This window comes from Diplotaxodon limnothrissa, linkage group LG12 (assembly GCF_057381915.1).
Source record: "Diplotaxodon limnothrissa isolate DT_005_m linkage group LG12, D_limnothrissa_male_GT1.1, whole genome shotgun sequence".
Classification (NCBI taxonomy): Eukaryota; Metazoa; Chordata; class Actinopteri; order Cichliformes; family Cichlidae; genus Diplotaxodon; species Diplotaxodon limnothrissa.
In genome coordinates this window covers 16,842,892-16,857,378 of record NC_140607.1, presented here as the reverse complement: position 1 = coordinate 16,857,378, position 14,487 = coordinate 16,842,892, and the positions used below count along the sequence as shown (strand labels likewise).

Here is a 14,487-nt window from a genome sequence, read left to right as displayed (position 1 = left end):
AGGCAGAGACACAAATTACTCTTGTATGAGAACCAGTGGAAAGCAGATTACAGAGTTAAGGAAGTGATCATTGTTGTCGTTGTGAAAAGAAAGGAAGTCTTTACCCTGATAAATAACTAATACAGAGACCGGGGGGAAGTAATGAGAATTAGAGGTGGAATATTTATGAAGCTAGCTTTGAGGCTGGTGTTGCTAGTCATTTCTTATCAGTACTTCAACTGTTTTTGGTTTAATTTCCCAAAAGAATAGACAAAACAGTACAAAAATAGGTAAACACTAACCTTCACTAAAGCCCACTGGCCAAATTAATGATTACTATGTAATAAGGTTAATAACTCCTGCTCTGCACACTAAAAAGACTGTGCTATTTCCTCATCTCTCTTATAACAGTGCCTTTGAGAATGTTTGTTTATGCAATTTGTAAGCTCCTTTTTTTATTTAATGTCTGATCTTCAGCTCGCACCACCTGATAGAAACCAGACAAGACATGAGATCATCCCCTCCTGTCTGTGAAGCTGTACAGACTTAACCACATTAACACCGCTGCACATCTAGTGAGTGTAACTGGCCTGTGCGGGCCTGTGTGCCAGATATGATATATACAGGCTCCTCAGACGCCGGATCCGAGTAAATCTGACTGTGGATCAATACGATGGAGTGTGCCTCACCTCCCAGGGGTTAGTAGTGTTTTCTTGTGACATGAATTATAAACAACAGGTGAACATACAGTTGCCTGACAATGTTTATGCCTGCACACGGTTATAAAGCAAGTGAGATTCAGGGATGTAGGAGAGAGCAAATCAATACCCTGCCTTGATCATTTGCTATATTGCACCATTAACATTCCTTATGTATCCTCTTACATCTGGGCCTCCCCGTCTCTTTGCTCACACACACTGTTTCACACGTACACATCCCCTTGTCTTACTCCTGTCTGGCAAAACAAAATCCCAATCATCAGCTTCCAGAACTGCAGACACATCTCATATGTGAGCGTACTTTTAATTTAGCAGATCCAAAAACAACAAGGATGTGCTTTTGACTAAAAGCAGTTTAAAATTAACATGCAATCTAATGAGGGCTCACAGGCAAGTGTGCATGTCTGGAAGGGAGTGCAAAGAGAGGTGCACAGAGGCAAGACTTCCACCCAAACACTATTAAAGTGGATCGTGAGTAAAAATAATTAGAGGTAAGTTTGGAAGTCACTTCTAAGCCTGCCTGCTTTACTGACAAACAGTGGCTAATATGAAGCAGATGCTGACATGGGCGATTTGTAAGCAGGAAGAGGGAAAACATGCAGGAAGAATTGCAGTTCTAATCCAGTGACAAACAGCTGAGGGGGGAAAACACAGGACTACAGCTTTGACCTAGTTCCCAACTTATTGTTGAGGATGTATTGCCCAGCAGTCAAAAGTGAAACATTTAAAAAGAATTAAAAGTGAGTTGCTTTGAGAAAGTTTGCAGATAAAATGTCAGAGAGATGTGTAATGATTTAATAATGTAATACATTTAATGAAAGAAAAAGAAAAGCATCTGAAGGTTCAAGCATCATAACCAAAACTACACAATACAAGGCTGAGGAAGTTACCATAGAGACACGTTAAAGTCTCTGCGGGTACATTATTAGTTTTTATTTAGAGTCGGGTAAAGCGGTTTGGAAATGCTGCAATTAGACGTTTAATTTGAAGACGTGAGCGCAGCAGCAGCAGCATCAGCTCTCCTGTGCAATTTAATTAAGTTTTTTTGTGTGTGTGCCGAGCAAAGCAGGCTACACTCTCGCATTCGGAGCAAGATTAAAAGTCTACCAGATATTTTGGTTTGTAGAGGGAGTGAGATCAGTCGAAGTTGTAAACAGAGCATTTCTCTTCTCTCTCTGTGTGTGTATGTGTGTTTGAGACGGCTGCGATAAGAGAATCGGAGAATCAGAGTCTACCTGGGATGTGTCCAGGAAAACGCTCTTTCTGAACTTCCCCCGCCGTATCTCCATTTCAAGGGCAGAGCCGCGAGCAACGGTGGCTCTCGCTGTTTGATTTCGGCAAAACATCGTTTCTGCTTTCTGGCAACTTCAGTCAGGGCAAGCCCCGTGTGGAGCGTTTTAGTTCAACTTGAATGGAGCGCAAAGCGTAAGAAGCCGCTTCGAAAACTGCCGAACAACCAAAGCGCACAAGAACCAGGTTGGCATAAAAAACAAAAAAGCCCACAAAAATTTAAGCAACCACCCCAAAACACCGGCGCTCCTTCTGATGTGAGAGGCTGAAGCAGGTCTTCTGGCAGGAAAAGAGCGATTGAAGGGCCTTCCTTGTCAGCAGTTTCCCAGTTTTCACAGCACTGTCCCGAGTGCGTCCAACAGTGACACCCCATGTGGTACAGCTGACTGAGACCTAACTTTGCCCTGCTCTGCATCCAGAGACCTCTACTGGTGATGAATGGCAGAGACTCACTATTGCACTTCGAAAACCCTGTTGCAGGCCCACTTTTTTTCTTTTTCCTTTCTTTTTCCTTTTTCACTGAAGCGATTACTTGGAAACTCTTTCACAACACAAACTATTTAAGCATTAAGGTGTAGTATGCACCATGAAATAAATTACATAAGATAAGATAAGATAACCTTTATTAGTCCCACACGTGGGAAATTTGTTTTGTCACAGCAGGAAGTGGACAGTGCAAAAGTTATGAGGCAAAAATTAGAATACAATAAGAATAAATACAGTACACAACTGTACAGAATAGAATAAAATAAAATACTATATACAGTAGAATAAAATAAAATAAATATACAATAAGATAAAAATAGAATACAAATACAAATACTATATACAACTGAGTAAAAATACAACGATGACAGAAAGGATTATTGCACTTAGTATTATTGCATATGTATGGATGTGTGTGCTTGATCAGTTAAAGTCTTTATTATGGAGTCTGACAGCAGTGGGGAGGAAAGACCTGCGAAATCTCTCCGTCCCATATAAGCAAATAAATAAATAAGAAGGGAAAAAAGTCCAATTAGCCTTTATTTTGAGAGCCTTGTCTGCTTTTCCAGTGTTTCCTAGGCATTATTGTCAAAGTGTAACACATTGCTATTCTTAATCCCATTTCCATATATATTTTAATAAGCGAAAGTTTCTCAGTTGTATTAATTGCTCGTGTTCACATCACTGGGATGACAATGAAAATCGGTTTTATCGGCAGCTTTAGCTGCCAGCTGAAGGCTTTCGTAGCCACTCATAAAAGGAGGCTATAAGGATCTTTTTAAACATAATGTTTATAACAGTCATTATGTGCTCCTCTGGAATTCTCTTTTCCCTAATATCAATAATGTAGCCACTTTACGGGGCTGTAAAGATAGGGGTATGGACTTTACTTTCATGGTAAGACGTTTTATTTATGAGCATCTGCAACAGAGCATGACGACCCAGCAAGAACGTGAATCAGAATTTGTGACTGTGCTGGAGCTTCTGGGTCAGAAGGTAATCGAGGCTCTTTCTCGTTGACACCGAGGTCACGTCCACGAAAAGAGACAGAGGCCTTCATCCAGTTCAAAAGCATAAGAAAATAAGAAAATAAATCAGATACGCATCCCTTGAAGTTACTGTATGAACCGGTTGCCTTTGTTGAAGGTCATCAGCACAAATGTCTGATACTTTGCACGTCTTGTCTGAATGCTTCAAATTCAAAAAACACTTTTCTAGATCTGCTTTCTTTGATAAATTGAGCAATTCACTTGTGATATTTCAACTATTCAAGGCAAAAGAGAAGTCTGGGCTTTGTCAGTTATCCATCCATTTACTGCAATCCCATATTTCAAATACTCCTTTATGCAAAAAAGACACACAAAAGTTAAAAAGCCTAGGCTGGAAATCAGTTCAGCAAAATAAAGTCTTAGACAGGGATCAGTGTGAGTCAATGCTGGCTGTAATGATCTTATTATTTATTTTAACTGCTTTCATACATAATATGTAATTACCTTGGTATCATATATTGCTGTTTTTTAAAATTATTATTTGTTTTGTTGACTTCTGTCTGAATCATAAACAGCTGTCTGTCTGCCAATATTTAAATATTAATTTTGTGATTGTTTGCTGGCACTTCTTTGTATGTAAATATGTAAATAGCGCTGCTTTTCAAATTCTCTGTCGCAGCCACTTTACTCAGGTTGGTACGCAGCCCTCACCGACACTTTAAATCTGTGATTTAACACATAGAGCTGAGTTTTACCAGTTCTGCTTAATAGTGCAAATTTATATTTAACTGTGTCAACAAACATTTTGTTGCGTTTGGTGTTAATGGTGTTTGTGCCACTATTTTCAAGATGTAATGTTGACTGCAGTGAATGTTTGGCGCTCTATCTTTGTGGAAAAAGGAAAAGGGGTTAGCACAGCTCCCGTTTCTCTAAAAATCCCCCAAAGTCTCTTATCTAAAAGCAGGTTGTTTGTTGATGTTGGGAGCTTGGGTAAATAGCTAAAGGCACTGTAACTCATGCAGCAATGCGATCTCACTTGGATGTCTGTCTGTTTCCTAGAAGGATCTATGTGAAATGCAGATTATGTTTACATGCTTCATGTAGTTCTGGTCAGTAGGGGGTAGACAGTCACAGAGGGGAGCGGTGCTTTCCCAAGCAAGGTCTGACCCCCTTTCAACTCCTCACTGGGCTCCACTGAGCCCTTTGGGCAGCTCAGTTTGCTGCAGAGTCAGGCAAGCCTAATGGGCTTATGTGCAAGCCTCGCCGTGGCAGATTTTAGACCCATCTGTGGGGAAAAGATATGTCTGGTTTATCACCCCTCATTTATAGTGCATATTCTATTTGTAAATTCCACAAACTACATTTTCTCCTGTTACCGTCCCTCTTTCTTCTCCTGTTCTCTCTCTTTTGCCCCCGCACATGCACACAAAACAGCAAAAAAAGAAAGAAAAAGAAAACAAAAAGACTGCTGCAGTGAGAATCAAATACAGCAGTAAACACTGGCAGTCACAGTGGGCAATAAAATGCTGACCACAGCCAGTACACAAACAAAGAGACTGCTCTTCTGTCAAGCAATGGCTATGGAGCAGCTGGAGGAAGATCACATGGTATAAAAAAAACAACAAAACAAAACAAAAAAAAGCCAGGAGACAATCATGCTGTTACAACCTATCACAAAACCATATTCTGTTCAACCTTCTCTCGCTCTCACACACAAATTGCTCACCACTTCAGGAAGAATGAGCATAAAGTAGAGGAAATATAGGAAATATGTTCATGAAATGAATGTGGCACAGCTTCAGCAGCATGATTGTGGCTGTTGCCACTGTAATTGCATGTGGTTTTCTATATTCTAAATATAAAAATGAACAAAGTATCTGCAACCATCGTCCCATTTCCTCCTCTGTTCCTACACTATTAAACCTCAAACATTCCAGCATAGTTTTCAGGACATCGGAAAGAAAGTCACGAGCAGACCCTGAGTTGTCATTATACAAAATATTAGAGCCAAGAAAGTAATATGCCTAATTTGTGGCAAAATGGAGTTTTGAAATCTAGGTGTTCCTACTGGAAATATCTCCCAAAGAATTTGTCAAGTACAAAAGACATTAAAAAGAAAAATTGGCAGAGAAATTGCATTAGAACTGCTTCAGTCCTCGAAACATAAGCCTTTTATTAAATATTCCCTCATTTGATGTTGATTGTGTTGGAGAGTGCCCACAGGTCCAAAATATTCCAAAGGCGTTAATTGGGTGATTGTTAAGGCTGTAGCATGTTAATATATATTTATCCACACCGTGACGCCTCCACAGGTTTTTCCCTCCATTTGTCTGTATCTGTCTGTGGTCCTAATGTCTCAGTACTTTTCTCTAATCAATCTTTATCTGCACGACTAGTTCACTGTAATACTGTCTGTAGCTGAAACTGTGCCTTCTATCAGCCTGAAATATGCGTCTACGTGATGCGAGCTGAAAAAGATTATGATGGATGTGATTCTATATCGGGCAGCAGATGAGGGAATACCTCAGGGAAAATGGGGAGCTCGTATCCAAGGAACATATTGGAAAGACTCTCTGAATTAACAGTGTGGAAATCACCAGAGGGACTAAACACAGGACTGAAGTCTGGGTTGGAATCGAATTCTAAGGATGGCAAGTGTACAGTATACAAACTAATGGTGGCATAAAATGTTCCTTTGTGCGGCCGTTGTTTTGAACAGGACTTAAAAAACAGCTGATGATGTATTCATGCCACATTTTCCTATAAATACATTACACCAGTCTGACTTCTACTGGACAATATTTGCCATTACAACCATATGCTACTGAGTTCATCGCATACACACAAGTAATATCCAGTAATCCTTTGGGTTTTTTTTGCCATTCTGTAAAATCAATTAGAAAATATGTTTTTTTTTTAAAGTGATAAAGTGGATCTTATTAAGCAATTGCACTGTACAAAAAAATAATGTATACAGTCTTTTCTAGCATAATTGTAACTATATCCAAGAACAGGTACCCGCTGTGTTCTCATAGTCTTTATTTCATCTATTTACAAAGAATACAAAACTTTCTTCCATTACTTCATATGAACAGACAGACATAACAAGCAGGACTTCATTTGTGATGCTGTTTTGTCCAGTTGGAAGCTTCTTTGCGCCCTTGTTTCAGCCCCTACGAAAACACAATAACCCCCAAAATATTACTCATTTTATGAATCCATGACTTTTACATATTCCTAAAAATCTGAAAGGAAAAATAAAGCAACTTAACCAAAAAGGCAAAGGAAAAGCATCAACATTACCATAAACAATTGACTACTATTTACAGCATAACAAAAGGTGAGGTATGTACAAGCTCCAAATCCATGTTATAACCTCCCAAGAAGCCAGCAGGGCTCTGTGCACGTACCAGATAGTATCCTGTGTGATATCCACTCATATACCAGGAGATGAGCATGCTGCCCAAGGCTTCATCATCCACCATGTCAGGGCTCATTGGTGGAGGTGGAGGAACCATCTAAGGTGGAGGCATCAACAGCAGAGCGAATGTTCAGGATGCAGTTGTTGGTGTTTAACGTTGCCATTTGTTAGACCCTAACATGTTATATCCTAAACTGTATCTACCTGCTGTAGAGTAAACACACTCCTTTAGCTTTGCTAAGGGTAAAAATTGATCCCAACTCACCGGTGGACCAAAAGGCATCATGGGAGGCCATGGAGGAGGTACAGGCCCATGACTACCAGATCGCTTGCTGCTCCCCTGGTGCAAGACAAAAGACACAAAGATGGAAATCAACAGCTTGTAATATCATTACCACATAAAGTACCCAAGATAACGAGAGAGGCTTGAAACTATTTTCATTAGGGAAACTTATCTAAACTGAAGTAAGCGCAGTCTGATGTCTTCCAATTCTTTTACTCAAAATAACTTCTTCTCAACATGGACATAAATATCATGGAAATATTAGGCTTTTATTGATATCTTTGAATTGCTCTGTGAGGCAAAATGATTGCACATTGTTAAGCCTGGGGAGCTGAGACCAGCCTGATAGAGGTGATGTGGTGGTGGTAGGGATTATTAAAAAACAAATCCACTCCAACTGTTAATGCAAGAGGTCTAGAAAAAAAGGGCAAGGTGCATGGCCTTTTAGCTTTGGTTAGTGTCTGCCTAAGTGGTAACTTTTCTGTGCCAAGGAAGGTTAGTTCAACAACACTAACTGGATTGATCAATACCAACGAAACATCGGACAAGACAGGAATGATTACTGTAAGCATTTCTACACCAATGCAAATTCAAAGATAATCACAAAGTGCAGGCTTGTCATGAAACAGAAGCTGCTTAAACAACATTGTCACAGTCCAAAGTTAGTGAGGTTTTGGACCAAGTGGCTGGTGTCCAAAATCAAAACTTTCGAGCTCAAATAAAGTTTGTTGCTTCCCACATGAGAATTAAAAAAAAAAAAAAAAAAAAGCTGAGACACTTAAACCTCATCATGATTGTTACGCATGGTGGTGGCAGCATCATACTGAGAGGCTGATCTACTGCCAGTTAAATTAATATAAGCACGGGTGCACATAGGTGGTCCGCAGGTGCGCATTTGCTGTCAAAATAACAGACACGCACCAGATAAGAAGTTGCAACGCGTTTGTGTACATAGGATTTTCTGGAGGAGGACAGACATTTGTTTAGAACTCTTAAAGATGTCGAAGAAGCTCCTTTAAGCAATTACTTTGGTGTTCCTCCACCTCCAAAGAAATGTCAGAAGGAGTCCGAACCGCAAAAGCAGCGCATATTCCCGGAAAAGTGGTGAGGAGGTGAGCTGGCTTCAAACAAACGATGAATGCACAGAGATGTGGTGCAGAATATGCTGTGAAAATCCCACTCTAGCGGACAAAAACAGTGCCTTTTTATATGTATGCAAACGCGCGTTGCAACTTCTTATCTGGTGCGCGTTTTTTTATTTTGACAGTGAATGCGCACCTGCGGACCACTTATGTGCACCTCTGAATATAAGTTAATGAATGAGAAGGACTTTCCAGAATTCTTCATCATAAGCTCAAAACATCAGATAGATGTTTGAAACCTGGAAACAGTTGTCGTTTTGCAGGACGATGATCAAACACTCATTAAAGTTGGATAAAACACAAAGCTCAGTGTAAAAATAAGGCATTTGAAATAAAATTCAATAGCTGAATACAACCATATAAAAAAGTGAAATATGCTTAGTAAGAGCTGTGCCAGAAGACCATAAATTTAAGATTTTAACTTTTGTCAAGAAAAGAGGTAAAATATGTATATCATGGTGCAAACAAACAAACAAAAAAGAACATTTAAGCAAATTTGTTGATGATTTGTATTTATAACTCTGATGCTTTTTGATTTCAAGTCAAAGATTAGTTAAAACTTTTTTGTTTTTAATATCAATCATTATTACAAGCATTAGTCCCCACATTTCCTGGAAAGCACTAAAAGCCACAAATTCATGTCCATAATAAGTGTATGTATGCTTTTAAACTGAACAGTCAGCATGTAGAGGCTCAAAGAAGGCTTAAGATAATGTACAATATTTTTTAAAACACACTATTTCTTTTCTACTCTTTACAGTTGGGTCCACATAAAGAAATTGGGCCTATTACAATCCAGTCCTGCAATAAATGTTCATATTCTATCTTTAGTGTTCAGATTATAAACACTTTGCTCACGTTTCCTCTTTCTGAATACAACAAACATTCAACCTCCTATCGGGAATTTAATTAATACCTGAAAATGATTTAATCACAATTTAAAAACAAAAATAAGCATGAAAGTAATTTTGTTGGCAGACTAATAATGAATCAGCTCCCTAAAGAGCCTTTCTTCTTACCTGTCTGAAAGCATGCATGGGAGGTGGTATTGGAGGAAATCCAGGAGCCCACATAGGAGGTGATTCTTTGTGGGTCTTGGACTTGTGGCCCTTATTAGGTGACTGTTTGTGCTGGTTTGGAGTAGCTGACCTGTCACTCTCCTCCGTTGAAGATTCTGCTTCATGCACCTATGGATAGCAAAGACATACTGCTTTGATCTTTCTCCCCAATTTCACACCACTGGGAACAAATACAGAGAAATCCATAAACATATCTGAATTTGTTTGGGAAGCAGTAAGAAATGATCCAGACAAAAACAGAAAGCGCTAACCCATCTATCCATCCTTAGTCCTAAGTTTTAATAGACTAAGAAAGCAATCTGTTAATCGGCAGTGATTTCCATGACTCACCATTTGATAAAATGGTAAAAAAATATTTAAGCCTGATTTGGTCACAATATTAGTTTTGCTATTTTAACATTCATGATGTGCAATGATGTGAATAATGAAGGTAAAAACTATGTGCAAATTGTGTCAGGGAACAATACTACCATTTTCTAATAACTGAATTGTTATTTGTATTGTGCTGCTGTTATGTGAATGCATTTATTTGCACTAGTTTACCTTGGTATTTGATTCCTCATCACCCTCCGAAAACTCTGACAGCAGGTCTTCAAGATTCTGCTCCTCCTCGTTGCCATAGCCTGTATAAACAACTATACAAGTGCCTCTCTTCTTGTCTATGGAGGCGATCGTGGCTGCATAGAGCTGGCCATCCTCGGACCAGTAAGCACTGCATGAATTCCCAACCTGCCACTGTGACACAACATAAACTGTAATTAAAGTGAAAGTGTAAACATGTGTAAACAACACTGTTTTTGAATGTCTCTGAATTACCAACAGGATACAGTTGTGGTCAGAAAAAAATACTCATCATGGGCATGAATGTCATGGTAACATGGTGCAGAAGAGGTGCACAAGTTTAAATTAAATTTCTATGGGATCAAAAGTATACATAAGGCAAATATACATATACTCCGAATAACGCGTTAAATGTCCCTGAGCAAGTCGCATCTCCACCAGATGGCTTTTGGTAACCATCAACAAGCTTCTGGTGTATTTCTGGTTAAATATTTGATCATTCTTCTCAGCAGAACTACTAGAGTTCATTTAAATTTGTTGGCTTCCTGCACAAACCCAGGTTTTAAGCAAAGTCCACAAATTTCAACGGGGGTGCGGTCGGGCTTTGGGAAGGTAATTCCAAAAGCTTAATGTTAGCCTGCTTTATCCATTCTAAATCCAGTTTTGATGTGTGTTTGGGATCAATGTCCTTTTGGAACACCCAGTTTTCCCAGTTTTTTTAAACTTTACTGCTCCAAACAGACCTCTTGTCATTGTGGACAAATAGCTCAACCTTTGTCTTGTTTGATCATAAAGCTTTTCTACACAAGACATTTGGCTTGTCCATGTGGGCTGCTGCAAATTTCAGGCAGGCTTGAAGATCTTTTGGTGAAGGTGCTTCTTTCTTGGTTGGCACCCTTCCACGTCACAGTGATGCAAAACTTGCTTCACTGTGTACAGTGACACTGATGTTGCAGCAGTTTCCAGTTCATGGCAGACTTGAGCCTCAGCAGTTCCTGGGTTGTTCCTGGACATCCTAACACATTTCATCTAATCTGAGAATGTGACAGATTGGGTCTTCTTTGAGACCTTGGATGAGAGGTCACGTGTCCAAGTAACTGTTACTTGCTTACAATTGTTTAAACTGATTATCTTAAAATCTGAAGTTGTTTAGGGACAGCTCCGAAACCATCCCAACTCGTATAAATGTACGAATCTCCTTCTTAGACCTTCATAGAATAGCCTGGAGTTTCCTATTGTAACAAGCACCGGTCAATCCAATAACTGCTGCCATGCAAATCCTATTTATGATGGCAGAGAAACTATTTGTTTTAGTCAATCATGATCACTAATGACAAGTTAATAGGCCTTGCCAAGTTCTAAGTCATTGTTGAACCTTCAGCACCACTTACTAAAATATTTAAGTGAACGTATGTATATATTTAAGCCTGCATTTATACTTTTCACTCTGTGTGGATTAGAGAAAATCCACCTCCCAAAAATGAGTTGTCCACCACATTCTTGATTTTAAAACCCATTTAGGATGTACAGTGGGGCAAAAAAGTATTTAGTCAGCCACCGATTGTGCAAGTTCCCCCACTTAAAATGATGACAGAGGTCAGTAATTTGCACCAGAGGTACACTTCAACTGTGAGAGACAGAATGTGAAAAAAAAAAAAATCCATGAATCCACATGGTAGGATTTGTAAAGAATTTATTCGTAAATCAGGGTGGAAAATAAGTATTTGGTCAATAACAAAAATACAACTCAATACTTTGTAACATAACCTTTGTTGGCAATAACAGAGGTCAAACGTTTACTATAGGTCTTTACCAGGTTTGCACACACAGTAGCTGGTATTTTGGCCCATTCCTCCATGCAGATCTTCTCAAGAGCAGTGATGTTTTGGGGCTGTCGCCGAGCAACACGGACTTTCAACTCCCGCCACAGATTTTCTATGGGGTTGAGGTCTGGAGACTGGCTAGGCCACTCCAGGACTTTCAAATGCTTCTTACGGAGCCACTCCTTTGTTGCCCGGGCGGTGTGTTTTGGATCATTGTCATGTTGGAAGACCCAGCCTCGTTTCATCTTCAAAGTTCTCACTGATGGAAGGAGGTTTTGGCTCAAAATCTCACGATACATGGCCCCATTCATTCTGTCCTTAACACGGATCAGTCGTCCTGTCCCCTTGGCAGAAAAACAGCCCCATAGCATGATGTTTCCACCCCCATGCTTCACAGTAGGTATGGTGTTCTTGGGATGCAACTCAGTATTCTTCTTCCTCCAAACACGACGAGTTGAGTTTATACCAAAAAGTTCTACTTTGGTTTCATCTGACCACATGACATTCTCCCAATCCTCTGCTGTATCATCCATGTGCTCTCTGGCAAACTTCAGACGGGCCTGGACATGCACTGGCTTCAGCAGCGGAACACGTCTGGCACTGCGGGATTTGATTCCCTGCCGTTGTAGTGTGTTACTGATGGTGACCTTTGTTACTTTGGTCCCAGCTCTCTGCAGGTCATTCACCAGGTCCCCCCGTGTGGTTCTGGGATCTTTGCTCACCGTTCTCATGATCATTTTGACCCCACGGGATGAGATCTTGCGTGGAGCCCCAGATCGAGGGAGATTATCAGTGGTCTTGTATGTCTTCCATTTTCTGATGATTGCTCCCACAGTTGATTTTTTCACACCAAGCTGCTTGCCTATTGTAGATTCACTCTTCCCAGTCTGGTGCAGGTCTACAATACTTTTCCTGGTGTCCTTCGAAAGCTCTTTGGTCTTGGCCATGGCAGCGTTTGGAGTCTGACTGTTTGAGGCTGTGGACAGGTGTCTTTTATACAGATGATGAGTTCAAACAGGTGCCATTCATACAGGTAACGAGTGGGGGACAGAAAAGCTTCTTACAGAAGACGTTACAGGTCTGTGAGAGCCAGAGATTTTCCTTGTTCGAGGTGACCAAATACTTATTTTCCACCCTGATTTACGAATAAATTCTTTACAAATCCTACCATGTGGATTCATGGATTTTTTTTTCACATTCTGTCTCTCACAGTTGAAGTGTACCTCTGGTGCAAATTACTGACCTCTGTCATCATTTTAAGTGGGGGAACTTGCACAATCGGTGGCTGACTAAATACTTTTTTGCCCCACTGTATGCTGTGCAATCACTCCACAAAGTAAAAAGAACAGTTCAAAGAAATCATTAAAATCCTTAAAATTATGATGACAATCATGCTTGTGATAAGTGTAGTTAAACTTCTAACCATAACTGTAGAAACTGTAAATGAAAGACACATTTCGACCACTGATTTGAAACACAGAATCTAAACTGACTTATGTTAAAATGTACTCTCCAGTTTGATACCTCTGACAACTTTGTAAATCATGTGTAAATATTTAACTCTAAACCTTTTCCCCTTCAAATGTATCTGTAGCTTTAGTTCCAGTTCCTCACCTCTTTTTCTGGTGCTGCATTGTTTCTTTTCCTACTCTGGTTCTTCTTGTTGTTCTTGCGTTTCTTTCCTGGTTGGTTTTTCTTTGAGATTTGTGGCTCATCTTCACCCTTAAGGGCAGTCTAACACGCAAATCAAGAAGAGACTTTAAAATAGCAAACAACATTTAACATTCACACATACTGCAATAATCCCAAGTTACCTTGAAAGATGCAACTGCCTTGTCATAAGCCTTTATCAGTGCGGTGTCATCCCAGATGTCTGAATCATCACTCTGGAAGAGAACAACAAATTTGGAGTCTTTACAATACAAACATGTGTTTTTAATGGGTATAAATAAATAATGGCTAAACATTACGTGATTTAAAAATAATAAATAATACCTGCAAACCAGATGACATTTACAGCCAATATTTATTTGATGTGTCAAAATAATTCACTAAATAGTAAAAGACGGTGTGCTGAAGAGCAGAAAGACTTTAAACAATTTATGATGAATAATTAATCAATTTCTTTCGTAGAAAACAGGATAAACAGCATACAAAAAGACGAACACATTAAATGTTGCTAAATTATTATTATTATTTTTAAATCTGTCTTAAATCCACAATTATAATGAAGCATCTTACAAGCAGTGCATGCAAAAACAGAGGCAGGATGCAAAGGATTTTAGGCTTATTGTACAGTACACCGTTGTCTCCTATGAACTGTTGCAACTCAACCTAAAACTACTTTGTAAAGCATTTTTGTAACGCATATCCACAATGGTATATTCCAATAAAGCCACGTTTTGTTTATTGAAGCACATCTGGTATATTGTGTATTTCCGGCTTGACTTCTTTTATTACTTTTCTCATATCTTAACTTAGCCTAACTCAACGTTGGTTTAGCTTTTAGCTATATAGCTCACCGCCTCAAACAACTGTACAGACAGCATAGAAGCGTCATATAAGTCATGTTCCTCCGCGTAATACTGCATTATTACTCGCCTGTCCAGTTCCGCGCGTAAAAAGCACTTCCTTGCATCCGTTCGCCATGTGAACAATTGCTGTATCCAGTGCTAGCCGCTAACTCCTAAACATCTAACTAGCAGCGTGCGTCGG

At 39.5% G+C, this 14,487-nt stretch overlaps 2 protein-coding genes across 3 annotated transcripts in view; both read right to left on the bottom strand.

Annotated features, from left to right (window-relative positions):
- The window catches only part of rtkna (rhotekin a), a 53,434-nt gene extending 51,292 nt beyond the window's left edge, over window positions 1-2,142 (bottom strand). For both annotated transcript variants that reach the window (XM_085367214.1, XM_085367216.1), the window contains exon 1: window positions 1,934-2,142. In XM_085367214.1, coding sequence (XP_085223340.1) covers window positions 1,934-2,044 — 111 coding nt within the window. In that variant the 5' untranslated portion in view covers window positions 2,045-2,142. The remainder of the gene's footprint in view (window positions 1-1,933) is intronic.
- A 4,350-nt stretch (window positions 2,143-6,492) lies between these two features.
- On the bottom strand, window positions 6,493-14,473 carry smn1 (survival of motor neuron 1, telomeric). The gene is made up of 8 exons (XM_085367219.1): window positions 14,374-14,473; window positions 13,587-13,658; window positions 13,387-13,506; window positions 9,932-10,123; window positions 9,329-9,496; window positions 7,150-7,224; window positions 6,874-6,981; window positions 6,493-6,636 (listed from the first exon to the last, which is right to left on the bottom strand). The coding sequence occupies exons 1-8, from the start codon at window positions 14,419-14,421 to the stop codon at window positions 6,580-6,582; spliced, it is 840 nt and encodes a 279-aa protein (XP_085223345.1). The 5' UTR covers window positions 14,422-14,473; the 3' UTR covers window positions 6,493-6,579.
- Window positions 14,474-14,487: the final 14 nt, after the last annotated feature.

What these genes read in the sequence shown, in the direction of transcription:
- smn1 (XM_085367219.1), bottom strand. Translation starts at nt 14,421, where the DNA reads ATGGCGAACGGATGCAAGGAAGTGCTTTTTACGCGCGGAACTGGACAG. An exon ending in TTACGCGCGGAACTGGACAG is followed by an intron (nt 13,659 to 14,373) that starts GCGAGTAATAAT and finishes GTTCTCTTCCAG; the next exon opens with AGTGATGATTCAGACATCTG. An exon ending in AGGCAGTTGCATCTTTCAAG is followed by an intron (nt 13,507 to 13,586) that starts GTAACTTGGGAT and finishes TTTGCGTGTTAG; the next exon opens with ACTGCCCTTAAGGGTGAAGA.